Source organism: Apus apus, chromosome 16 (assembly GCF_020740795.1).
Source record: "Apus apus isolate bApuApu2 chromosome 16, bApuApu2.pri.cur, whole genome shotgun sequence".
In the NCBI taxonomy this organism is placed as follows: Eukaryota; Metazoa; Chordata; class Aves; order Apodiformes; family Apodidae; genus Apus; species Apus apus.
Genome location: NC_067297.1, coordinates 4555216 through 4580694, shown reverse-complemented (window position 1 = coordinate 4580694; position 25479 = coordinate 4555216). Strand labels below are relative to the sequence as shown.

General features: G+C 41.2%; 2 protein-coding genes across 16 annotated transcripts in view; one reads left to right on the top strand and one right to left on the bottom strand.

Annotated features, from left to right (window-relative positions):
- Positions 1-5432, bottom strand: part of DEPDC5 (DEP domain containing 5, GATOR1 subcomplex subunit) — a 44809-nt gene extending 39377 nt beyond the window's left edge. For 13 of the 14 annotated variants that reach the window (XM_051633570.1, XM_051633575.1, XM_051633576.1 and 10 more), the window contains exons 1-7: positions 5351-5432; positions 3943-4060; positions 3179-3266; positions 2516-2562; positions 1949-2034; positions 1108-1191; positions 392-441 (exon numbers count right to left, since the gene is read on the bottom strand). In XM_051633570.1, the coding sequence (XP_051489530.1) occupies positions 392-441; positions 1108-1191; positions 1949-2034; positions 2516-2562; positions 3179-3266; positions 3943-4000 (413 nt within the window). In that variant the 5' untranslated portion in view covers positions 4001-4060; positions 5351-5432. Of the gene's footprint in view, positions 1-391; positions 442-1107; positions 1192-1948; positions 2035-2515; positions 2563-3178; positions 3267-3942; positions 4061-5312 lie in introns of all 14 variants that reach the window. The other variant, XM_051633571.1, reaches the window with a different exon arrangement.
- A 259-nt stretch (positions 5433-5691) lies between these two features.
- PRR14L (proline rich 14 like) lies at positions 5692-25362 on the top strand. 2 transcript variants are annotated; one of them, XM_051634060.1, is made up of 10 exons: positions 5692-5742; positions 7029-7527; positions 8726-8807; positions 9506-9571; positions 10445-15158; positions 18534-18602; positions 19348-19516; positions 19793-19899; positions 20922-20993; positions 21657-25362. In XM_051634060.1, exons 2-10 carry the CDS (start codon positions 7072-7074, stop codon positions 21931-21933), a joined length of 6012 nt encoding a protein of 2003 aa, XP_051490020.1. In that variant the 5' UTR covers positions 5692-5742; positions 7029-7071; the 3' UTR covers positions 21934-25362. The 2 variants fall into 2 exon arrangements, with proteins under 2 accessions (XP_051490020.1, XP_051490019.1); XM_051634059.1 differs by lacking the exons at positions 5692-5742; positions 7029-7527; positions 8726-8807; positions 9506-9571 and having other exon boundaries at positions 9637-15158.
- Positions 25363-25479: the final 117 nt, after the last annotated feature.

Genomic DNA, 25479 nt, shown 5'->3' with positions numbered 1-25479 from the left:
AAAATCTGCTTTTTAATCCAACAGATGACAAAGAGCTGTTTCCCTCTGCATCTGCACACTCCCTTGACCCTTTGTCACCTCAAAAATAACTGAAATAATCCTCACCTGAACTGAACACATCTTGGGAGGTGGGGAGGAAACAATTTAAGAGGTAAAAGAAAAATTATTTGGCATTCAGAGGTAACAAGTGTGGCTGGCTGTCCTACTATTTTCTTACACCCCAAATCAGACAGAAGCCTCCCCTCACCCTGTGGTGCAGACAGAAATCTGTGGAAGAGCTGGAGAACAAGAAAATGTGAAGGATTTTTCAGAGAAGATTCTCCAGTTGGATACTCTGGATTCATTAATCTAAAGTGGTAAGCAACAGTAAACTCTGAGAGGAGACACTGACCTGATACCTGCAAATTCAACTTTTTGGGTGACATAGGCACATGTACTGACCTAGGAAAGAATAGTCACAGGTGTTAAAAGACCAGCAGGCTCCCAGCAAGCAGACCAGTTTAATAATAAACTATTCACACTCAAACACCTGACTTCTGCCATAAAAATCAAGCAAACCACTGAGCATATTTACTAACATCTCAGCCTACACAACCTCCACGATAGAAAAAGTAATTTTTAACACATAGAAACTTTTATTGGGTTGTCTAATTCTCTGCCCTTGGAAGAGCCAAAGACTGTACTACAGTGATGCAGAAAAAAATATTTCTAATAGATGCTTGTTAAATGGCACTACCAGAGAGGAGATACTTGAGCACACTTCTACTTGAAAAACATTTGGATTCAATTCCTTCCAAAGATAATAAACCATTAAAGCTCAGAACATAAGAAAAAAACCTCTCAACAGCATTTTCAGTATCCAAGGCAGTAATTAACATGAGTGCAATGAAGTAGGAAAATATGGGACTAATTCTTTGTGCAACACATTTACGTTAATTTCTTCAACTCAGAGGTACCAGTGGAAGAATAAGCTCCTCAGGAGCTGCTGATGCTGGTCTCAGCCTCAGCTTTCTGCATTTTGTAAAATACTTATTTTCCTTCAGAGCAAGCAAAGGAAAAGGTGTGTAATCTCCCCTACTCTACACAGGAGGACAGTAGAGGCCTTACCAAACTCTTCTTCAGTCGCCACATATCCCCACGCCCAATATACTGATCCTTGAAGGTCAGCTCCACCAAGTCCAGTGTCACCTCCTGGGAAAAGGAAGAAAAACAGTGCCCAGATTTTACTGGTTGTTCTGGTAAGAACCAAATGTTAAAGGGAGGGCTGCTCTCAAGCAAGTCAATGTTTCTATCAGACACAAGACAAAAGGAAAGTCCCATCAGAATAACTGCTGAAGTTGTGCTTGTACCTGGAACTACTGCGAGCTGCAAGACACTGCACAGCGTGAGCAGAAAAAGCCCAAGGACTCAATCTGTGCTACAAGCCTCAGTGCAAACTGGAAGCACAAGTCAAACAAATTACTTCCTTTGTTCATGACATGAAGGAAGCTTTGTTTTCTGCAGAATTTTGTCTTGTGCAGAATGTAAGCTGTGACTGAAGCTCTTCTGATAGTTGGGACTTTCACAAGAGATGCCTCTCTCACAAGACTCTCTGGTGTCACATCATGCAAAACCATGCCACAGCTCTTTATTTTTATCTTTACTCTGCTTGGTTATCCTGATTTTCTGGGATTTAAACCTACATTTGAAATTTATACATTTTTATCAAGCTGTGCTGAAGCTAGTCCATAGACTTCAAAAAGAGAACAGAGATGGTAGGGAAAGGAGAGACACACAACAAACAAACAGTTCTGTTGCCTAAGCTTCACTTCCTTAGGAAAGAAGACTACATACCTTTCCATTTTAAAAAACATGTCTTTTTTCCAATACTATTGTAGATGGAAATTCACAGAGCTCTGATTTGAGCTAAGTGAAGGGACAGATGGAAAAGAATTGCAAAGTCACAGACCTTTGGGTCAACAACATTCACATGGACATCCTGGTAGGGCCGCAGTCGGAACACTTGTGCCACTGTCTGATCCACACTTATAGTTTCTGCCACACAAAGGAGAAAGCACAACAGAGAAGTGAATATCCCCCTAAAAGGTTTCAGGTGCAAAAGCAATACAGTGAGATTGTAATGAAACACTTGGGGTCTCAGCAAAAGACAACAGCTTCTTTCAGCTGTGGCTCAATTTAAGAGTCATTAAAATCAAAGCCAGTGAGATAAACTCAAAGTTTAGGCTGAATTAACTCCTGCAGGAAGAAAAGACATAAAGCTAATCAGAGAATGCAGAAAGAAAAATTAAAGGCTAATAAGCCAATAAGCCAATGTTGTTTAACCCATAACCCACATCACTCAAACACAGGCAGATTTAAAATTCATTTTCTGGCAAAATTAAAATCCTTTCACTCCTAAATAAACAAAGGATTTATTTTCTCATTAAGTTAAATTATATGCACTAGTTAATCACAGGTACAGCCCAATCACATAATCTTTGTGACTTTCTTATGCATTCTGTGAGTCAAGTTTTACCTTTCTGCAAATCTTCCTTAAGTGACTTCACCTGTAGAAGCAGGGGACTAGCAAACAAAAAAGAAAAAAGGTAGTTCAGTTGAAATACCAACAGTTTACTCTGGTAAATCACTCTCTTAAAACTATTAACATAGCATGCCATAAACTGAAGAGAAACATTAATATTGCCTATAAAGCTTCATGCATCATCCTGTCACTTGGTCTTGTTCTTGCCATGTATTATAACTATCAGGTATTCTTCAGGTAATATGGAGTCACACAAGAACTTCTCAGAAGCTCATACAAGTAAACGTCTACCTTTCTGATACAGGCTACAGGAGCAACAGCTCCATATGAGAAGGTTTATGTTTTTTAAGGCTGATCAGGATTTTTTGCCTGTGATATACTATAGGGCAGAAGAATAAACCTTAGATAACAGCTTTATGAAGAGGATAAAGACACACAGACCTCTTCATATTCAGGTCTACTTGCCCTAGGAAAGGTCAGCAAAAAAACACCAAACACAAAGTATCCCAAAAACTTTCAGGAAGAGCTCCTGCTTTAGTTACCCCCTTTACTTTTCAGCACCCTGAAGCAAAGCTGTATCAGCTCTGAGAGCTTCTCACTCCAGAGGCTGCTGAGCATGAACACACACTGCCAGTGCTCAGCAGAAAGAGGATTCACCTGTATTCATCATTGGGATGTGCAATTTCCACAACATCTCCCAGCTTGATTTGAAGAAATACTTTAGGATTCACCACCAGTTCATCATCTACAAGACAAATTAATGAGGAAAACTGCAATGAACAGAAGCTTCCTCTACACCCATCCAGGAGTCCAGGATTAACACCTCAGCAAGGAGCTACATTCCCTACATGACAGTGCCCCTCTCCAGCCACTCTTGTGGGCAAACACTTCCCTTTCAAATCACAGAACTCTGCTCAGCAAAACTGTGCACCTTAATTACGCAAGCAGAATCTTCATTTGGATTTTTCATATTCAAAGCACCATCAGAGAAGCAGACAGCTATAAAAACTTAATGACCTTTATTAGCATGCTGTGATTTTAAGTCTAGAAGCAGAAAAAAAATCAAATAAATTACTTTTTTCTTAGGACATAGAAACATATCTACAAGCAGCCACAAGTCACTGACTTGTCTGTCACTTATTAAGAGTGACTGAAATAAAACAAAAGTGAAACATTACAAGTGAAGGGGCAGAATAAAGCAATGTTATTTTATAGGTGCAGCCTCATTCTGTTCTGACAAATGCAATTTTATTCTGCTGTATCTTGCTATGAGAAAAGAGCTTTCCAAACTCTGTCTGATAATACTCCTTGTTACATCAAAGTTTTATGTTCACTGTCTTGTTAAAAAGATCAATAAATTCATTGCTTTCAAATAAGTAAGAGAGTGCTGGTCCCACTGTTATGAACCAGGAGATACTGACCACTGCCTCCAAAACCCTTCTTATGTATGACGAGCTTGTACACCTTGTTGGTTCTCATCTTGAAACCCAGTTCTTCTCAGCTGCTTTGAGGGGAAGTAGGGGAAGGCATCTTGCACAGCTAGTATGGAAATGAAGGCAAACACAGACCTCCAGTCAACACACCACACAGCCAAGAACGCCACACCTGCAAGGCAGGCATGTTACAAAGTTTAATAAACATCAGACTAAAAGTTTAGTAGCAACTTCTACCAGCTCTCCTACCAGGGAGCTAGTTCCACTCTCTAAAACCACATTTTTGTATTTCAAGAATAAATTCTGAACCTTGTGTTAAATGCATTAAAATGCATACCCAGACTCATGCCCACTGCCAGCTTTATCGGCCAGTTTTGTCACTCCACCTCTTTCACACAACTTCTCCCATGCTTTCAAAGAAGCTGGAACCCAAAACCAGATGATTTCAGCCCAACACAGCAGCACTGCACCCTGCAGAGCTACAGACATTGAGGACCAAGCAAACATTTAAGTTTGCACTACTTTAACTGCTTCAACCACTGCACTTTTTTCTTCCAGCCACTTTCCTTTAAAATAAAGCATATTTCAAAGGAGAACCTTTATTTTCATAGTTTATTCTTTTCAGAAGTTGATTTAAAGTGTAAGTTATCACTAAGAATAAGGTTTTCTTCATAAAACTACAGCCACATTATTAAAATACCAGCTCTCCTAGTTACAAGCTGTACTCAAATCAGAACACAAAGGAAATTCACAGCGTGCGTTTCACACAGACCCAAGTACTGAGCTGGCAGGTGCGCTTGGCAGAAAGTCAATTGAGTAACCGAGCTACACAGAAACGGTACATGCAGAGTTTGTTAAAGGAACCCCTATAAAAGCTTCAAACTTAGAACAGATGCAAGTCTGGAACAAACAGCCCCTCGGCTGCAGCGTGTGCCGGTGGGACCCGCCGGTAGCGGGGCCGGCAGAGAACCGCCCGGCCGGTGAAACGGAGAGCGGGTAAACCCGAGGCGCTTCCAGCCAGCGCTCACGGTGACGGACCGGCAACGCTCCCGTTCCCTCCGCTGCAGGGTTATGAAAGCAGTCAGAGCAGCACACCAGGACGGCCGGGCTTCCCCCTGGAGCAGCTGCCGGGGCGGTCTGGCAGCAGCGGAGCCCGGCGGGGGCCGCGAGGCTCCAAGAGGACTGCAGCGCTCGAGCGAGCGCCGCGGCAGCCCGCGCCGGGGGAAGGGGAAGCGGACACCGAGCAGCCCCAGGAGCGGAGTGAGCCCGGACGCCTCCAGGCTCCGGGCCGCTACCGGACGAGCCAGCCCCACAGCCAGGGCGAGCCTTCCCGCGGCCAGCCTGGGCGCAGCCCTCACCCCTTCCCGCGGCCACGAGACGAAGAGGAAGCCCTGACCTCTCGGCCCCGTGTCCCCGCCGGCGGCTGCGGCGCTGCCCGGGCCCGGCCCGGCAGGCAGCGCTCGGCACTTCCGCATCCGGGGCCGCCGCGACACCGCGCACACGTCACGTGTCACACACCCGCCCCCCCCGGAGGCGGGTGGGAAGGCGCTGGGTGGGCGGGGCCTTCAGGGGGCGGGGCCTCGCCAGGGGGGCGGGGCCGGGCGGTGGTTTGCGGGGCGGGCCCGCAGCGGGGCCGGGCCGGAGCGATGGGCGCGGTGTCCGGGCGCTTAGCCCGCCTGAGGGAGTGGGCGGCGGCCCCGGATCAGGAAGTGATGTGAGCGGGGCTGGGGGCGGGCGGGTGGTGCGGCGGGGCGGGCAGGAGCGGGGCCGGCGGCCGCTGCCGCTAAGGTAACGGGAGCGGCGCGCGGGGGGACGCGGGGCTGTGCGGGGGATGCCGGGGTGCTGGAGGGTGTCTGCGGCGGGGGCTCCCTCTTCCGCCCGCCGGGGGTGGGGAGCGGCGTCGCCGGTGGGGCGTGGGGCTGCCGGGGGGCCTGCTTTGCCCTGCCCGGGCGTGGCGGGGGCTCTGCGGGGGCTTTGCGGGGCCAAGCCCGCTCCCTCCCGGTACCGGCGGTTGTATAATTACCGGGAGCGGCGGCGTCCTCCGGCGCGCTGCCTCGGGGCGGCTGCAGACCGCCGCGGCCGGGCGTAGCGGGTCTCGGCCGGGCCGCCGCTGTCCGGGGGACGCGGGAGCTGCCGCCCCGCAAGGAGTCGAGGGGTCCGGGCTGGGTCTGTCCGCGCTGCCCCCGCGCCTCCAACCAAGGAGCGGTCCCGGCCCTGCCGGCGCTCAGGTTGTTCGGTGTGACGGAGGGGCGATCGTTCCGTAGGGGCAGTTCCAGCCTCCGGTGTCCCCACCGGAACGGCGCACGTGACGCCGGTTTCATCCCAGGCTGGCTCGGTGGGTCTGTAAAGGCGGGACCGGTGGTTCTGTGAAACCCGGCTAGGCCCATTCCCGGTACCGGGTCTCTTCGGGAGCGATTAGATGGCAGCGTTTTCATCCCGGGGTTTTCCTGATGCCGACAGCGCTTGTGTGGGATCAGCGGGAGCTCCTCTCCCCGTGCCGCTGACCCCGCGGGCAGGGCGGGCTGCGGGGACCCTGCGGGGGGCTCCGGGCTGGAGAGGGTCCCGGGACCGGGGCTCCGTGGAAACGCAGCGCTGGCATCGTGCATCCTACGTGCAGCGTGGCAGGTGCTCATGTAAGAGGAGCCATGAGTGGTGATGGTTGATGGCTTAGAAAGTGTTCTTTCCAGGCAGCAATCACAGGAAGAAGAGCTGAGGTTCCAGAGAAACTTTGGAAAATCACAGGAAACAAACGAGGCTTTCGTTTTAGCTGAGGAGCAGGACATCTGATACAAGCCCCAGTGATTTGCTTTATAGTCTCTGTTCAGGTTTTCCAGGAGATGTGGGTGTGTTTGCAAGATGTTTCAATGCGAAAGCGAGGCTTGGGAATACCTCCTTGACCATACTCTCTTCTGTTCATGGCACGTTTGCTTAAATGCTCAAATATTTCCCAGCTCCTTTCTTAAAAAAATTGCTTGGAAGTATCATATATGCTTGAATCTCAAAGAATGAAGCTTTTCCTTTTCATCCAGCAATTACTCCTACGTACGTTGCTTTAACGTTGCTTTTATTTTTAGGGTAAACCAGAGTGCTCAGGAGAACCCATCTTCAGCTGCCCTGATGCTATCATCTGGGGTGGAATCTCCCCTGGATTCTTCTGTCTCTGATGGAGTAGAGCAATTGTACCCTGGGCTGCCTGAGAGTGTCTCTGCTGAACTCATGGCTGTATCGGAGCCTAACGTGGGGTTAGATGCCAAATCTGATGTGTCAGCACCTGTGCTAGCACACAGGGACAGCCTGTCAGCCGAGCAGCGTGGCACTTCTGGAGTAGAAAACTTCTGCCAGAAGACAGAGGATTTGGGTGATAAACCCAAGGTGATATCTCACAGGCCAGCAGAATCCCTCGCTGAAGAGTCAGTAAAGGCTGGAGACCTTGAAGAGGATGAAAAAAGCAACTTTAGGAAACTAGACTGTACTAATGATGGATACCAGAAAGAAGACAAAGAGGCACAAGATGCTCAGGAGTATCCTGCTGCATGCTGTGCTTTAACTCCCAGGGAAAGTTGGTCAAAACAAGTAAGCAAATGCAGAAATTTATCCCTGCATGATACTTTGAATTTAGGGTTTGAGTGTCTGGGCAGAGGACTCTGTGTGGTTTCCTTATTCTTCTTTGTGTCTTCTGGCATGTGTGGTTATTTGGATTATCATGGGTCCAGTGAAAAATTAAGACTATATTTCAGCAGACCAGCAGCATTTTAAAGTATCAAGCTTTTTACTTTCTTAAATATTGCCAGAAAGGTGCAAGGCAGGTATGTAACAAAACTGGCTGGTGATTCAGAATGAGAACAGAAGCAAATAAAAAAGCTCCTTGCACAGTAACTATGTTTTGTGGGTACAGCTTATTCTACCATCATCCCCAGTCAAGGTAGTATCCACCAAATAATAGTAATTTCAGTCTGGTAATAGTATTATAATGCTACAGGGGGATCCAGTTGAGTATTTCAGTTTTTAATCTAGAAATAAAGATTATTCTTCATCTTTAGAATTATTGTTTGTAAGCAAAGAAGAAATCAAGATCCGTTTCCTCTTTCAAAATGAGATTCACAGGGTCATGGCTTTTATTTCCCCCTCCCCTCTAGGAAACACTGATGATAAAAATGCTGTTTCTAGGCAAATGCTGAAAAATGTGCCAAACAATACTCTGGTAAAAACTAAAGAGTTACAGAGCTCCTTATTTTAAAATTGAGATTTTTTGTGACTCTTTAGTTTGCAAGTAGGTTTCACACACTCAGAAAACACAGGGGAGAAAAAAACCAAACAACTAGTAATTCAGTTTTCTGAGATGAATTTTCACCTTTCAAGATGCAGGTAGTTTGTTTGTGGGGGAGTTGTTTCTGTTGAGTTGGGGTTTTTTTGCAGGTAGACCTAGGTCATCTGTTCCTGGGTTTGTGGTTTTGAGGAAAGGGAATTAGAATTCCAAAATTTTCTAATAAGGATGAGAAAAAACCCACATCTTACCAGAGGCATGTAATGGTCTGGGGACTTGAGGCAGCCTTGGAGACTGGATTCCTCTCCTGATTCAGATTTGCCACAATTTGCATTTCAAGCTGCTTGGGTCCCAGGACTTTCTTGCTGCTAAATGGGAAACTTTTTCTGGATGCACCATTGTTTAATGGTGAGGTGATGGTGATTGACAGGATCAGAAAGGAATGACAAGTGCTTGTGTGAACGCCTTGTAAATCACCAGTCTCCAGTGATGCTTGTCTTGTTTCAGGACAACCTGGACTTAAACCAGCAGGAGTTGAAGTGTTCAGGAGCTTGTTGCACTCAAGGAGAAGGATCTCTAAAGAACACAGGTGTGTGTGTGCTAGTTGTACATCCCTATCTACCTCTGCCTGGCTCCCAGCTTGCTTTTTTTTGATTTAAAATTGATGAGTGATTGTAGGATAGCTCATGTATTTTGCTTTACAATAGAAACTATCACCTTGCATAGCTAGAACAATATGAAAACTTAATCCTCTGCTTTCTCCTGCCAGCATGTGTACTTTTCTGGAGACCTTTTATGTACAAGACATACTTTAGTTATTTAATTTAAATGCTTATTTCTGCAAAGCAGAAGGTATTGTTAATAGCAGATGTTTTGCATTTCCTTATGTTTCAAAGCTGGATTATATGAGAGCAGTAATAGCAAAGATGTGAAAAATCATTACTCATTCACTTTGTAATGGATTAATAAGTAAAAATGAAAGTGCATAATCCGAAGGAAGAGGACAAGAAAAGTAATTCTTCATTTCATTATAATCCTTAATTTTCTAGATCCAAATGCTTTCATCACTTTGCATCTAGTAATTATTTTTTCTCCCTCCATGATCTCATAACCAAAACTTTGGCTGAGCTGAAGAATGCCATCTAGTCTTGGTCCTTTGTAGAATATATGAAAAAGATCTGCAGCAAATACGTTCTCTGGAAAGTTGTGAATATTAATATATTCTACAGTAACTGTATTTTTTTAATTAGCCCTTTTTTGTGACTTGCTTTATTTTTTCTTACACAGAAGAAAAGCAAGCAAATGTTCAGGTGACAGCTGAAACACTGCCAAAGCTCATTGAAGAAGTACAAGGTATGAAGGCTGATGGGACTAGGATATTTAGTAAAGCAGGATACAGGAATGACCAAGTGAGTAAAGGTCTTCCACCCGAGAACAATGAATGTCCAGATGTAGACACAGTCATGGCCACAGCTGGGGTTTCAGAAACCAGCACCATAGATTTTTTAGAGCCTTTAAAAGTCACGGACATGGAATCAGCCACAGAGCATCCACAAGAAACAAATTATTATAATGGGTTGAAAGCCCACACTGCCATGCCAGTGAGGACAGGGGGTAATGAATCTAGTTTGGAGACTAGAGAAGAAAAGTTACCCAGACTAAATCCTGTTAATGAATTCAGTACATCAGTTGCTAATTGCCAGACTTATCAGCAGGATGAAGAAAACAGTGCTCATGACTTCTGTACTGGTCCTGTACCTAAACATAATGAACCTTATAGGTTGTCATCAGTAGAAAGCTGTAGAATGCTCTCCACAAAAAGTTCTGAAGTCTCATGTTCGGTTCTGAAAAGCAGCTATTACCTGGACTTCAGGAATATGCCACTAGGAGACAATAGTACTGCAGTCCATGGAATTATCAATGAACTTCCCAAAAAGTATCTTCACAAAACCATCAAAAGCCAGACTCATGATCATGGGACTGGGTTTGTAGAAAATGGAACCTCCTCATCCCTACCAGTAGAGCAGGTCTCAGTTGTTTTTAAAGGATTATCTACTGCTAAAACTGATCATAGGGAAGTAAGTGCAAGTATAGGTAAATTGTACAGCTCTGAATTTGAAGAGGCTTCTGAAGTCTGGAGAAAAATTGCTGTGGGAGAGAACATTGATGTTTGTAGCTGGCCTGAAGCTCAAGAGGATGCTAATTCTGAGCACTGTCATTCTTCAGTTTTTAGTTCTGTTGCTTCATCTCCTGAGGAGTTCTCAAAAGAAAACTTTAAAATGGTCCCATCAGAAGGTGATAAGTTGAAAAAGAATCAGTGGCAATTCCCTGTCAGTGACTTATGCAAGGATGATATAAAAGAAAATAGTCTATTGATGGAAACAAGCAACACTGCCTCCCATGAAATTGGACAGACAAACAAATGCTTTTATAGTACCTCCAGAAAAATGTCTCCTCCCAGTAGCCACAGCTGTCTGGATCTTAGTACCAAGCTAGAAGATTCACCTGAGGCCCAAGTGCTTGAAAAGGAATCTGAGAATAGTACAACACTAGAAGAGTTGGCTGGCAGTTCAGTTCAAAGTACAGAAGCTAATAATAATGAAAATTTGTCCACTGGCAAAGAAACGCATTTGATTTATACACTAAATGTAGCTCTACCTCCCATCGCACAGAAATCAAGAGAACCTCGTTGTCATGAGTGTCCTCCTTGTATTGCTAATGAAGTTTCAAACAGGGACAAGGCTCAGGATAATCTATCTGGAAAAGAATCATTTGGTGCTTCTGTAACTACAGAAGAGCAAGTCACTCAAACTATGCTCCATCAAGACAAGTTCAAGTCTTCAGTAAGTTCCAGGACTTCTGATAACCCTAATATGACAAACAAAATTTCCCAAAAGGACATGAATTCTTCAGTGGGAAATACAGAGAGTGTGGTCACTGCTTTAGGAAATGAACATAGTGACACATGGAATTTTGATAATCATAATATAAAAGACCAGTGTACAGCTGCCAGTACTTCCTGTGTTTTATCAGGGAGTACATGTGTAGATGATGTTCTCCAAAACAGCCATTCTTGGGATGTTGAGGTTGATAAGAAGATTGAAAAAAAATATATTTGGGAAGGAGAAGACTCAGCTGAATATAATAGTAAAAAGATAATAATCTTTCCAGAAGCACACTTCCCTTTGTCATGTGGATCTCTTCCTTGTGAAGAAGACTGGGGCAACAGAGGTGTAGAACTGCATGGGATAAATGGCAGTGAAATTCTATGTAACAATGATGAGGCAAAAGAACAAACTGGGACATGTGCTCACCAGACAGATGGATTTGAGAAAATAAGAACCGTGGATACTCCAAAGGCTCCTGGAGGCAATCAGAGAAATAAGACTAGTGAAGAGCTATTAGGCAGATATTTTAACAAAAAGCCCTGTACTTATAATTTTGGATTTTGCAATTCTCCATTAGGCCCAAAGAAGAGAGAAACAAGCACATATGAGAAGAAAGAAGTGTCATCACTCCCAGCTAATCCCTCTGAGTGTAGCACTGCAATCTGTGACATGTGCCCGTTACTCAGAAACATGAATATTCAAACAAGATGTGCCAGCCAACCAGAAAAGACTCTTTGTCCCATGGAAAATCAGTGTCTTGCATGTCAGAGTGAGTTGGATGGCCTGGTTCCAGGCAGCAAGCAACATTTAGAAAGTTTAAACAACCAACCAAACACTGGCTTACAAACTACAGCTACTTCTGTGGAAGAAACCAATATATCAATTGGCTATAGTCAAAGTGAAGAGATACTGTTAGAAACAGGTGATGACTTGCCTCCTTTAGCTCATAAATATGCAAAAGGAGACAGTTTTCAAGGAACAATAAATGAGAATGTGGTGGATTTGGACTCTTTAAATGGTGTGAGAATTGAAGACTGTTCAGGATACACAGGCTTTGTTGGTGATGTAATCGGAGAGGAGACAATCAGACTAAAAGAACATGAAAATGGATGTGAAAGGGAAAATAAAGGAACTCGTGAAGTAAGTTTTTATGATTGCAAAGCACAGTGCTCACAGCATGCTTGTGTTATCGGCTGTGCAAGAGAGAAAGCGGAGCTGGTGTTTGCAGGAAGCAAAATGCAGCAATCTTTGCCAAAGATGAAGGGGTTGGTGAAGGACCAGGAAAATACAGTTAGTGCCCAATTTTTGCCCTCCTCATCAAGTCATGGGAATCTGACGTATAAGCCAGAAAATACGAATGTGCTTTCAGAGACAGAAAACAAAAAAAGCCTGAGAAGAAAATGTATCTCAAGTAACTCTTGCTCGCAGTTCACATTTCAGCCTGGCAAAGAAACTGATGATGCTCTGAAGGGTATTAGTCCATCCCATTTCAGAAAGTTGGTCATTCAGGAACCTTCTAATGAGATGCAGGCAGATTCAGAAACACTGTCAGCTCTGTACTTGGGAATCTCTCTGCCTGAGGAAGGAAAGCTGTGCATGGCATCTGAGGACACACAAATAGATAATTTTGATTCCTCTTCAGCCAAAGTTTTCAGCAAAGATTCTTCAGTGACAAAACCTCTCTCTGTAACAATGTCTGTTAAGAGAAAAGCCAGCAATACTAAGATCCCATCTTCAGAGAATAAAATAGCAAGTAGTTGTCTGAATGTTGCAAAAAGCTCAAGAGTTTGTGCACACAGCAAAGACAGTCTAAGAGATGAGGGGGACAGCATGCCAACTGTAAAAGACATGGATGTCACCTCTCCAAAAAGTACTCGCTGTGAAGAGAAGTTAAAGAATACATGTGGAGAAGAGAACATGAGAAGAGAAGCAGCCCCTAGAAAAAACCTGCTCATAGATTCTTTTCTTGATGGAGAAGATTGTCTTTGGGCCTCGTTAGAAGATTCCAAAGAGTCTGGTAGCAAAACAGGCCCTCTCAGTACTGAGAGTTATGGAAAAGTTTTGGAAGAAATCTCAAGATCCAAACAAAGTAATCCTTCAAAAGAAAGAAAAAATTATACAGAGCTCACAAACCTGGCAGGTACCAGTCTGCTTTCAGAAACTGTGTGTGGTTGTCAAGCTGAAGATGCATCTTCTGCAGAAACTTCACCAGAATTGCAGTATGATACAACACCCACATTTTATCCACATATGAGTATACAATCAAACAGTTGCAAAGAAATGCCCCCAAACTGTGTAGTTTGCAGCAAAGTATGTGTGCCTTACAAATTAAATGCACAGAGCAAAGATAACATAAAGGAGGTTACAGAAGGCCAAGACACTGAACCAACTCATTCACTCTGCAAGGAAAATGAGGCTTTAGGTTCAGAGAGATTTGATCAAATAGAGAAACGTCAGTTACTTAAACGAAAGAAGAAGTATGAGAAGATGAAAGTACATCAGTCAAACAAGGCACAACCAGAACACAAGTCAGAATATGAAGAGAAAGCAAAACTCACACTGCAACCAACTACATTGCACAGCTCTAAACTCTCAGGCAGCTCTCTGGATGAATTGGTGACATCAAGAAATAAGGAGTTTCGAGGTCCTTCAGAGGAGATTTTTGCTGTTAGAAGCAGTGAAAATAATGTATGTAGCACTTTACAAGAAGTCAAAAGGCCAAAGATTACTACAGATACTATTAGTTCACAGTTTTTGAAGACTCAGGATTCAGAAACGGAAAACCTGAACCTTAATTTAGGGTATGATGGAATCCCTGGTGCCTTTGAAACCACAAATAAACTAAGAGGACCTGTTCCATTAAAAAGACAGCCTGGCAGGACATGTAAAAAAGTTCCCACATCATATCAACTAAAAACCATCAGAAAAAGCAAAAAATGTAAAAGCTCATCTTTTTTTGAGATTTCCCCAGAAATATTCCCCAAGCAGGAAAACACACACTTCAAATCTTTGTACTTTCCATGTAAACCACCAGCAATGGAAACGGAAACAGCCATGAAATCTGTGCATCTGCCAAGGCAGAGGGCCAAGAGGTGCGGTTTGTTGAGCAGCTTGAGATTTAGAAAATGTACCAAAGAACCAGTGTTGTTGAGCAAACTGACTGCAGTGGCTAGGAACCTCCTGGCACCTGCCAAAAGCATCCATCACCTAAAACCTCTGCCACGTTCTTCTGAAATTCTTCCTGTGGGTGAGAGGTACAGCCAACGTGTATGTAAAAATCTATTGGAAGCCTTTTCTTGCATTAACAGGAACTTACACTCACGCTGGGCTGACAGTTGGTGCACCAAGATGTTCAGCTTTCAGCCTTTGGCACTTTATCCTGTAGAATCTACCAAAATACTTTTTTCAGACTTGAGCCACAAGCCTCCAACCTCTTTCTTGGATACCCCAGTTTTCCCAATTTCTTTTCACATAAAATTAGACTCCAGTCCTGCGACAGACCTCACAGGGATTACATCCCAGCACTCTGTACATCTCAAACCGGTTTTGGGAGAGATGGAAGCACCACCTTCAAAATGGACTTTCTCTTTTCTCCTGTCTCAGAGCTGTTCAGATACCACAGCTTTCAAGGAAGATTCCCATCTAGATAATAAGCTGCATTCCTCTCTCTCTGTAAGAAGAGAAGTTGCCCTTCATCCTGACCGTGGAAGAAATGCCATAGCTGAAAGAAGAAGAGGTTGCTCCATGCTTGGCCTTCACACAGTGTTAGCACTTTCTTCCCCTGGATGTTACAGGATTTGGACAAGAAGAAGAAACCTAACCAGTCATATTCCTACCATCCAGAGACTATTTATATCACAATTCGCACAGGGTTTGAAAGGGGCAAGGCATCCAGCTTCTGTCTCAGATGACCTCGTCTCTTCATTGCCATACTCATTGGGCAGGGTACTCTCCATATGGAGTCAGCATGGTCCTGCTGCCTGTCCCTCCGAAATCACTCCTCTCCATTCCAATCACTGCAAGTGGCAGCCAAGTGTGGGCATCGAGAACAGGTAAAACCCATCAACTTATTTCTGAGATTAAATATGCATAGGGTATGTTCTTGCTCCTTTTTGGGAGGGAGAGGGTAGTTGCAGCTTGCATTGGAAGGTCAGTTTCCCCTCTTCCAAATTGACGCATTCTGCTCAAAAAATGGTTCAACGTGGAAAATTCTTCCCTATGGAACAGTCTGTTAGCTGAATTTAAATATATTTGCCTTCACTTTTTTAATACTATCCTGTTTTGGCAGACTGGCTAACTCTACTTTCTTCTCCCTTGCAAAATACACAAACCATGCATCAGAGTATATAATGCAGAAAGGTGAGCTACTTCATTAGGTCTATTCAGAGTGACTGCAGAACAACTGGATTTCTGAGGTAGGAAAGTTTTTTTTAGAAGTCTGAGCCACAAGTGCCACTTGGAACCACTGTAAAATGGTCAATATCAGGTTAGGAAGAATCTGAAGGGGTGGGGAGTGGCATTCAGTTACATTTTTAATTGTATTCCATGACTGTTCTATGCTAATTGAAACCTCTCTATGCTGTGCCTTTTGATAGTATGTGCTCAATGTATTGTTGGCACAAGCAAATGTAGCTCCAGGTTGGTAATTAATTTCTCTGTGTGTCATTCTCATTATGAATGGGAACAGGACTGAAATCTACTCTGCATATTTAATTGAACTTTGCTATCAGCATTTGAGATCTTTCTACTAAGAAATAGAATGATAGAAGAGGTGGTTTCTAGCTCTGCTACAGGATTTTTTATGCTCTCGAGCAAAGATTTTGCCCTTTATCCCTCAGTGCCATGGGGCAATTCAGTCCCTGATTTTATATTCTTGAGATTCCTGGGCAGAGGATAAGTTCATAAGCACTGTCAAAAAGTTGATTTTATGATTTTTTTTTTGTTTAATATGGCAGTCTCCAGAGGACTGATGAATTTGGCTTATGTTATAGCTTGACATATGGATCACCAAAAATCTTTCCAGATAACTAATGCTGCATTTTGCTTTGTATATATGGATAACATACCTAAAAGTTCAAAGTATAAATTCCAATGTCTACCAAAGGTGTTAGCTTATGAAAGTACTCCATTCTGGGAGCTGTCTCCACTAAAAGAATGATGTTGAATAATGGCATAGAGACAACTTTAGAGCACATTCTATTGGACCTGTATTCTTTTTCATTCCATAAGAGCCAATATATCATGCTGAATTTTCTTGTGTACAAATTAGTACTCTGGAAGTAATCATCTCAGTAAACCAGAGTTTGAGAACTAAAGTTAAAAATAAGACATTGCCGTTCTTTAAAAGCAAAACAAACACCTTACTTCTTAAAATGTACTTCTGTGTATGAGGTCAATTTATTATTTTGTATTGTTAAGGTATGTTATCCTTGGCCTGAGAGATCAGAGCTGACTTATGGTCTTATGTTTTCTCCCATGCTTAAGTCTACAGACTCCTGGGGAGCTTGTTACAGGATATCCAGTTAGCTCAAGTATAAGACGATTTAATTCCTTGATGTAAAGGATAATTTGAAAACCAAATGTTTTACTATGAATGATCTTTATCCCAAAGGGAGAGAAGCCAAATTAAACCTTATCACTTCAAGTGAAAAATAACCTAAAGTTAAAATAGTTTAAAACTCAGTTTGTTTTTTTCTCTAGAATACCTCACAAATATGTGTATGAGGTAGCCTTAACTCTTTGGTCCAACTCTGATTTTAAGTGAAGTTATTGTAGCATGCAGGGAGCTGAAAAGAATGTTTACAGAAGTGTAAAGAAATGCAGCAAATAAATTATATTCCTGAAACAGTTAACCAAAAATTTAATATTGAAAGTTTGGCTATAAAACAATATAAAGAACAAAACCTGCCATTTTAAATACTTATCATCATTTTAAATTCCATTTTGCTGAGGATTCACAGCCTGTTCTCATCAATAATTTTTTTAAAGGTATTAACAAGAACAGTGACAATAATTTAATAAATCCCTCTTAAATTTATGTGTACTAAAAGAAAATAAATTAAATGAATGTTTGGTATATAAATACAAGAATACATGAACTATGTTTGGTGCAGTATAAAAGCATTTTCAGCCCCCAGTATGACAAAAATCTTTGCCTGTTTTGATTAAGACTTTTAAAAATCAGAAAAATAAAAAAGTGGCTTGAGTTCTTGAGTTCTCTGCAGGCCATTTTCTTTGGGAAGAGACTTGTCCTTTTAAATTATTTCATTCATTCTTAGGTTTTTTAATAACCAGGAAAACAAGGAACTAGAGTTGTTTTCCTGCCTACAAATCTTCTTGTGTAACTTCCACTGCCAGTAATAAAGCATTCTTTAAGTGAAATCTTTTCTCGAATTAATACTCATTTGGATTAAAAATTTCTAAAGTGTTTTTTTTCTTTTTCTCTCCCTGTTTATTTATTTATTTATTTATTTTAATGGGTACATAAAAGATTAAGTTTTGTCTCTAGTACAGAGGACTCTGATGCACTATTGAGGCAGGTGCCAGTAGAGTTGGGATAGTGTGTGGAACACTGAGAGAAACAGAATGTTGTAATTCTGGTATTAAATGACAAACACAAGAAATGGGCCTTTCTGACCTCCTTATATTTGGACTTACCTGTGCTGCCAGAATGGTTGGTTCTCATTTATTTTTTAGCATTCCAGTCTGGCTGTAACTGCTTTAGAACAGTGAAGTACATTTAGCTGTTATTTTGGGAGAAGAATAAGTACAAGATCTGCTGTTTAATAAAATTTGTCCCAACCAATTTATTTTTTGCCTGCTATTAATCCTGTGGGGACAAAAATAAAGCTTAATATTAAGGACTTAGAGCTGCTGTGCTGACTTTTACACCATAGAATTATGGTAATTACCAGCCCTTGTGGAAAGGCCTTTGGTTATTCCAATCAATCAATAATATTATAGTAAGGTTGTGGGAGTTAGAGACAACAGGGGGCTAATCTTATGGAAATCCTTCCTTTCACTAGTTACTTTGGCCACTATGCACTTTTTTATTTAGTAGCCAAATCCTTCAAGGTTTTTGGTTACTTTCATTTTAATACTGGGATAAGGTAGATAGATTTTCATAAAAATAATTACAGCTTTCAGACTAACACTTTCTCCCTCTCTCTGTCCTTTTAGCTCCTTTTCTCATCACTACCATTTGTAAGTGAAAGGAGGACTATTTCTTTAACAAGCTGGCAGTGAAATTTAGTGGGCTAAATGGCAGATGTGGCTTGCTCTTGTATTGTTTTAGTTTCTCATTCCTGATGTTGGCACTTTTTGTCTTATAGTCCAGTTTATGCTAATAATTTTTCCCTCATCTTTTTAATAGTGTAGATCTAATTTGTATCTGTCTTTTTTTGTTGTTCATTCTTCTGTTGAACCAGCTGTGCCATGTTACCCCACTTGCCTGTACAGAGTATGGAAGCACTACAGACTGCAGGTCATGAGATATGGTGAGTCTTTTGGACTGTGATATTTGTTCTGAGTAGTGGGATCATAAGCTTTCTCAAAAAGACATTGCTTATGTCATTTTGGTTTTCAGCCTTTGGCAGTTCATTCCAAGAATAGCTTTCTGATTAAAATATTAGTGAAGAAAACAGACTGGATCGTGTACTGGAGAAATGTGAAGGGGCATTAATGTAAACACTATGTAGGTCATTGCACAGAACAGCTCTGTTACTTTCAACCACTTAGGAAATTACTATGTGAAACTATAGAAGTTTGTTTTCTTACTTGGATATTTGTTCTTTCTGTCTGAGTGACTGGACATTTGTGCTGAAACTTCCTTCTGTTCTTTTTCACTGTTGGCAGGTGTAAATGTAGCTTTCCAATGTATCTGCAAATGAGTACTGAATTAATAGTTGTGTCAAAGAAATTTGCTGGCAGAAAAGGAGGATTAGTCACTTTCTATCAGTTATTAAAAAGACTTGCAAACTGTTTAACTATACAAAAAAGAAAAGAGTGAGTTTAAAATCACGTGTTCAGATACACTGGCAGTTTAGTTAGTTTCAATATCCACGTGGGCTGCAGCAGTTTTTGGCTCTATATATGTACCAGAGCAAGTGTTCACTTACCTGGGCAATTTCTGTGAACTGCATTGCTCCTTGTGCCCATATTGCAATTTAGGAGAGCATGGAATGCTGTTGCAGCATAAATTGGGTATTAATTTACACGTGTTCCCTTCTTCCTCTGTTGCAGTCTGGAAACTTCATTCCCTTTTCCATTACCAAAGCCTTGCTCACTTCCAGAGCCATTGCCATCTCCACCCAGGCTTGCAGCATCCGAGCTCCAGGTCTGTGCCCTTGATGAAGCTGATGCTTCAGTTCCAGCCTGTCTTAGATCCCAAGATGACACAGAACTGAAAAAAGTGAGTTCATTTTAGATACCTTAGACTCTTGGTTCCCCAGAACTTGATGCTGCTGTTGCTGAATATTACCTAGTAACTGGTGAAGATGGGGAGAGAATCCAGGCTGTGAGTCCTGTTGTGTGCTGTTGCTTTATTCAAGCAGAAAGAAGGTGGCAAAACAAAGAGGAAAGCTTTTTCTACAGATAATATATACTCAACATAAAAGGGAATTTTGTTGACTAGCGTTGTCTCTATTGCTTTAATTTCAACTTTGTTTTTCCTTTTTTCTTTCTTAAGACTGAGACAGAAAAGAGGCCAAAGAAAGTCTCTCAGATCCCAATCAGGAAAACTGTTCCTAAGCCAGACCCTAACCTTACTCCAATGGGACTACCCAAACCAAAAAGGTGAGCAGTATCTTTTCAATGGACTCATACTAGCTTCTGTTGTTTACCTTTCCTGCATAATAATGTAATAATTTCAATAAATGCTTCTCTTACCACCAATATTCTGTACACTCCTCGTTGAGTGATGTTTGCTTCCTTTCTAAAGAAAAGATGGACACAGCTGTATCAACTGTCTGAGAGACTGAAGAGAGAAACTTGGTCTTTGAACATCACTTTTTTCAGTTGAGAAAGGATAAATAAAGGACTTCAGGATATGGATTACTGACAGGGTTTTAGGCAAAATGTGAAAAACTAAGCTGCAATGGAATGATTTTTCTAAATAAGAAAATTTCATCTTGATAAACATACACTGAAAATAAGTCTACAAAGCAGATTGAGGTGCAGTGATCTGTTAGGAAGTTCTCTTGATGCAAATCATGTTGGGAGTTCTTCACAGTCCTTCTTTGTGGTACATGATCTTAGGGAAACATTAGTTCAGTGTAAATGTGGGTCATCACAGTGCCTGATACAAATAAAGGTTTTCCAGTCAGTCATCTAGTATTTTGTTCACTTCTGTCTTAAAAAGAAGTGCCAGCATTGGCAAAGGAATGCCCTTTTTCAGAGATTAGCTTGCTAATTAAGTGCTGGTAACTAACTTCTAAAATGAGTCTCGAGAGATGAAATGTTCATCTGCTAAACTGATAAATCTTTTCTTAGTTTCTACAAAAAAAAAAAAAAAAAGACCTGTGAAGGGATTTCCCTTTCTTCTTTTGACCATCATTATTTCAAAACATCACAGACTACTAGAAAGAACACTGACTTCTGCAGAAATGGCAACTCTTGCCCCCAGTGTTATAAAAACACTGTATGAAATTAGGTACCTCATTTTTCATTCCTCCCTATTCCTAGTTAGTTAAAGTATGTTTACTGTTTAGGCATAGAATCCAAACCATACTTGTTTCTTGCAAATCTGCTAGTTGTGAAGAGAGGTGGTTTTGAAACCCTTCTTTCTTGATTGTTTTTTTTTTTTGTTACTTTTTCAGGCTTAAGAAGAAAGAATTTAGTTTAGAAGAAATTTACACAAACAAGAACTATAAGTCCCCACCTCCAGCCAGGTTGGTTCTGCTTTCTAATGAGAAAACTAAGATTCTTGTAAATCACTTAAACGGGGAGAGAAGGAAGATTAAACATGTCTGAAAGCTAAAAGGAAGATACTTTTTTTTTTTTTTAAACTGCTCTAGTTTAAAGTGGTAGAGAAAGTTAATTCAAAAATTGTATCTTTTACTATTTGGATGGAAAGCAGTGAAATAGAATATGAACTACAAATTCACAGCTGTTTAAGTATGGATTTGTTGTTGGCTTTTTTTTTTTTCATCTACTCATTTATTCCAGCCTCCATCCAAGTACAGTACTTTTTCAAAATTCAAAGGCAACTAAATCTGCTTTAAAACACTAAGAATAATTCCCTGTCTTCAAGTATAGCATGATTGTGAGGACTGGTACATTTTTTAATGTGTATATCTATTTATTCTATAAAATCAAGATTCTATAATTGTGCTATTGAACTGAAATACAAGTAGGGAGAGATTCAACCCAAATGTCTATGCACCAGTAACACATTATTTGGCTAGCAGTAATGTACAGCTGTAGGAAGTGTAAGCTGTAGATAAGTAAAAACTGTGTTGACTTGGGTTCTGAAATCCACCAGTCTCCCTGTCCTTGTCAGGTGGTTAACTGCTGCATGAGCATTCAAGAGTTGTATTCTTTGCTTTTACCAGGAGCTTGGAAACAATCTTTGAAGAGCCCAAGGAGAAAAATGGGTGCTTGATCTCTGTCAGCCAGCAGAAGAGAAAGCGAATTCTGGAGTTTCAGGACTTTACTCTTCCCCGGAAAAGGAAGACACGGGGCAAAGTCAAGGCAGTGGGTAGTTACACCCGAGCAAAAAAAGCTGCATTACAGAGTGCAGAGTTAGATGCTCTTCTGAGTCAGAAGCTAATGGACCTTGAAACCTTTTTTAAAGAGGAGGCTGAGCAGGAGCAGGCCTCTAGCATCTGAGGGAGCCATTTAGCTGAAAATGATCCAGTCAGCTCCTTTGCTCTTTTAGTCCTGTTGGGAGACATCTACTGACTTCATACATTGCTCTACTCCTCTGTTCTGACATCTGATCAGTTTTTGGCTGTGACCCTCTTTAAGGTGCTATTTAATTTTTAAAAAAATGTTACTGGAGGGTTTCTTTTAGGTCCCTGTTTGAGTGGAACACAGCCACACAGAAATTACCATTCCTTCCCCCACCTCTGGAAGTTACAGCTAATATTTAATTGTTTCAACACCTTTTGAGGGTAGAGCAGGAGTGTAAAGGAGGAAGCAGTGCACCTTCAGTGATGCTAGAGCTCTGTACTCCAGATCATTTGCACATTTGAGTCTGCTGTTGTTACTGTAATGGCTATTTTTAACAATCTGGCAGAAGAGATATGTTGTTTGATAAAGATTAATTCTAGCAAACACATTCTTGATATACCACTAACTTTTAAATAATTAAAAGTAGCTGTCTGGGTTTGCTTTCAATTGTTTCTTCCTTCTGTTTACTTAGAAGGTTCCTTCTGAGTTTCTGTGCCCTTCCTGGCTTCAAGCAGCAGAAGCCCCACATAACCAGAATTTAAATAACTTGCACTTTGTATATGTTTCTTTATTTGCTGCATGAGGACACCTTTTAATATGACAGCTCAAAAAAAGGTAATATTTTAAGAAAAAATTGTGCCCAGTAGTAATTTTTCTGAATAGAGTTTTTACCTACTTGGCTGATGCCAACCTCTTCTGCAGAGGAAAAGGTAATTAGCCCATGAACATGTTAAGCTGCAGGATACTAAGTAGAGGTTTTTATTTAACTGAGCTGAGCTCCTCCATGCAGGGAACACCAGCAAGATCTTTGAGACTCACTTCTAAGTGATTTTATAAATTCCATTAAAAAGATCAACTTGATTTTAATGCCAAGAAGAAAATAATTTTTCTCCATCTCTAGGGTTGGGGTTTTTTTACCATTTTAGACTTATAATTCATATAGCTCATAATTAGATATTCTCTGTGCAGCACTGTTGTACATAATAGCTAGTGTTGTACAAAGAGTCTCCTAGCATGTGGACATTTTTTTGTTACTTTTACCCAACACAAACCATTCAGTGATGATATAAGGCCATTTGTAATTATCTGATGCAGCACTGCACAGTTTCTCAGCTATACCTTTTGAGGAAAGAGAGCTCCCTTCTGGGATAACTTCTGTTAAACTTACTTGAAGGATAATTCAAAATGAATGCTAGCTGCTGTTCAGGTTATTTCTGCCCTTTAGTGCCTATAGAAGTTATTCAGGCAAAGCTGTCTTGCTGGGATGCTCAAATTTAATTAGTCTTTTCTTTGACTTGTCACTTGAAACTTGCACTTTCTTATTTCCCTGTAATAGAGTTTCTATTTACCTTCAAAATTAGCAAATATCTAGTGGGTGGGTATTTTTTTATAAAATCCCAATAAATGCAGGACTGAAATTACCATAATTATCTTCCGTTGCTCTGCCACTTCTGTTACTGACCAAACAGAAAACTAAAAATTAAGCAATCTGTTGAATTCCAGAGCTTTGAAAATAGAGAAATGGAAGAGGATTATTGCACTGTGTGTGCGTGAGTCTTGAAAGAAATGTGATCTGGGCTTGTTTTGCTCACAACTTAGGGATTCCTAGAAGTTTACAATCTTGTTTTGGAAGCTAATTACCTTGAATCAGGAACACTGAAGGAAAGAGATGAGTGCACACTTAAGTGTGGGGTTTGGGTTTTGAGGATAAAATAACAAGGCAGGCAAACTTTGAACATATTGTCCTACTATTTCAGCAGCAAGGTCTGGTTAACCTGCTTGGGCTGCTGTAGAATATTTTAATTAATCCTCTTTATTTTTATAAAAAGAAATCCCTAAAAGGTAAAGGTTGACTGCCTTTTCAAAAACTTTTGAAACTTTGCCTATACTAGTTTATTAGCCCAGTTATGGACTGGTTGGAAGCTGTAGCAAGAGTGAGATATATATTTTTATGCGTTTATGCTATAGAATGGGATTGTTAACACAGCATTTTCACCTGTTACTATGGGAGGCTTCTGGTGCTGTGACACAGTTGAGCTGTAACCTTACTGGGGCTCTTAAGGAAACAAGGATGTGGGTGGGGAGGGAGGAAACTCGGGTCCAGGCAAAGTTCAGACCTTTCATGTTCTTTAAGACATGGAATGCGTTGTTTTCTTCCTTCGGGCTGTGGGTTGGGTTTGGTTTTTTTTGGGTGGTTTGGGGTTTTTTTTCTACTTCCCTGCTCTGTCCTGTTTCTAATTGCTTTGAAAGAATATTTTTTAGCTTTCTTTTTATCAGCTACAGCAGAGAGAGCAAAGAAAACACTCCATTGTGTTTTGTTTACAATAATCGGAGGATTTATAAAACAATGTTGCAGTTGCCTAGCTTGTCCCAGTCCTTAGAGGAAAACCAAATAAGCAGCATTTTCTGTTTTGGTTTAGTATTTGTATGATGATAGAGATGTAAGCTAATGGAGACAAAGCATATCTTCCCTGTTACCTTCCCCACCATCATACAGATGTCAGTCATGCTTCTGCACTTTTTCTTTTTTCCTTTCCCAGCTCTGTTCCTGTTTACAGGACTCATGGAACAACCTTGTTCCTTGTGGCTGCAGCTTGTACACTGGGAGTGATGACTCTGCAAAAGCTGGGTATTGCCACTCTTAAGTTGTTCTGTCCCAGATAACTGAAAGAAAAAAGTAGAAAGTATGCATCTTTTGGTGTCTTGCATACTTCCCTGGCTGAAAGAGGTGTACTCTTGCCTTTTCATAAAGTGAATCCACTCCAGTGAGGCTTTTTTGTATCATCACGGAAAGACGTTGTACATACTGCTCAAAGAACCATGATTAGAGCAGCCTGAGAATTGCAAAGCTTTTGCCATGTACTGTCTCTTAGTAGTAAGTTTTGCAGAGCAAGGCAGCTCTTCACTAAATTTCCTGATTATAGGAGGCAGAAAGATCATTTTTTAAAAAAACAAAACACAAAACCAAAAAAGAATCTTATTTTAATCATGCTACAACTGGAGCAGCTAAGGCTACTTTATGTTACAGCATTTGCCTGGCTGGTCTTGTGGTTGGATACATCACAGTTCTGATGCTTGCTGGATATGATTTTTGCAAGCAGTTCTCATTTCCTGTATTTAATTTGAGGTGGGCCTTTGGTGTGTCATGTTCCAGGTGCTCTTCTAGAATATGGATGGTAACTGTCGATTAAAAGTCTGTATGATGCTATCAAGCTAACAAATAGCTCAATGAGAACTTGTACACTTGTGCCATTAGCCTCCATCATGCTCTTGGCATTTTCTTCCTGTTCAATGTTGTGTGAACCTAAAATTTTACTGTTTCTTTTGTGTGTGTTTTTAATTTATGAAAATAAATTTTTCTGAGGACTTTTCTGTTTAAGGCCTTTTTAGGCTTGTATCAATAAATATTCATCATATATCTCTCTTGCTTATATGGGGGGAAGAGGTCAAATCTCCAAAGAGATTAACACTGTTCAGTAACTG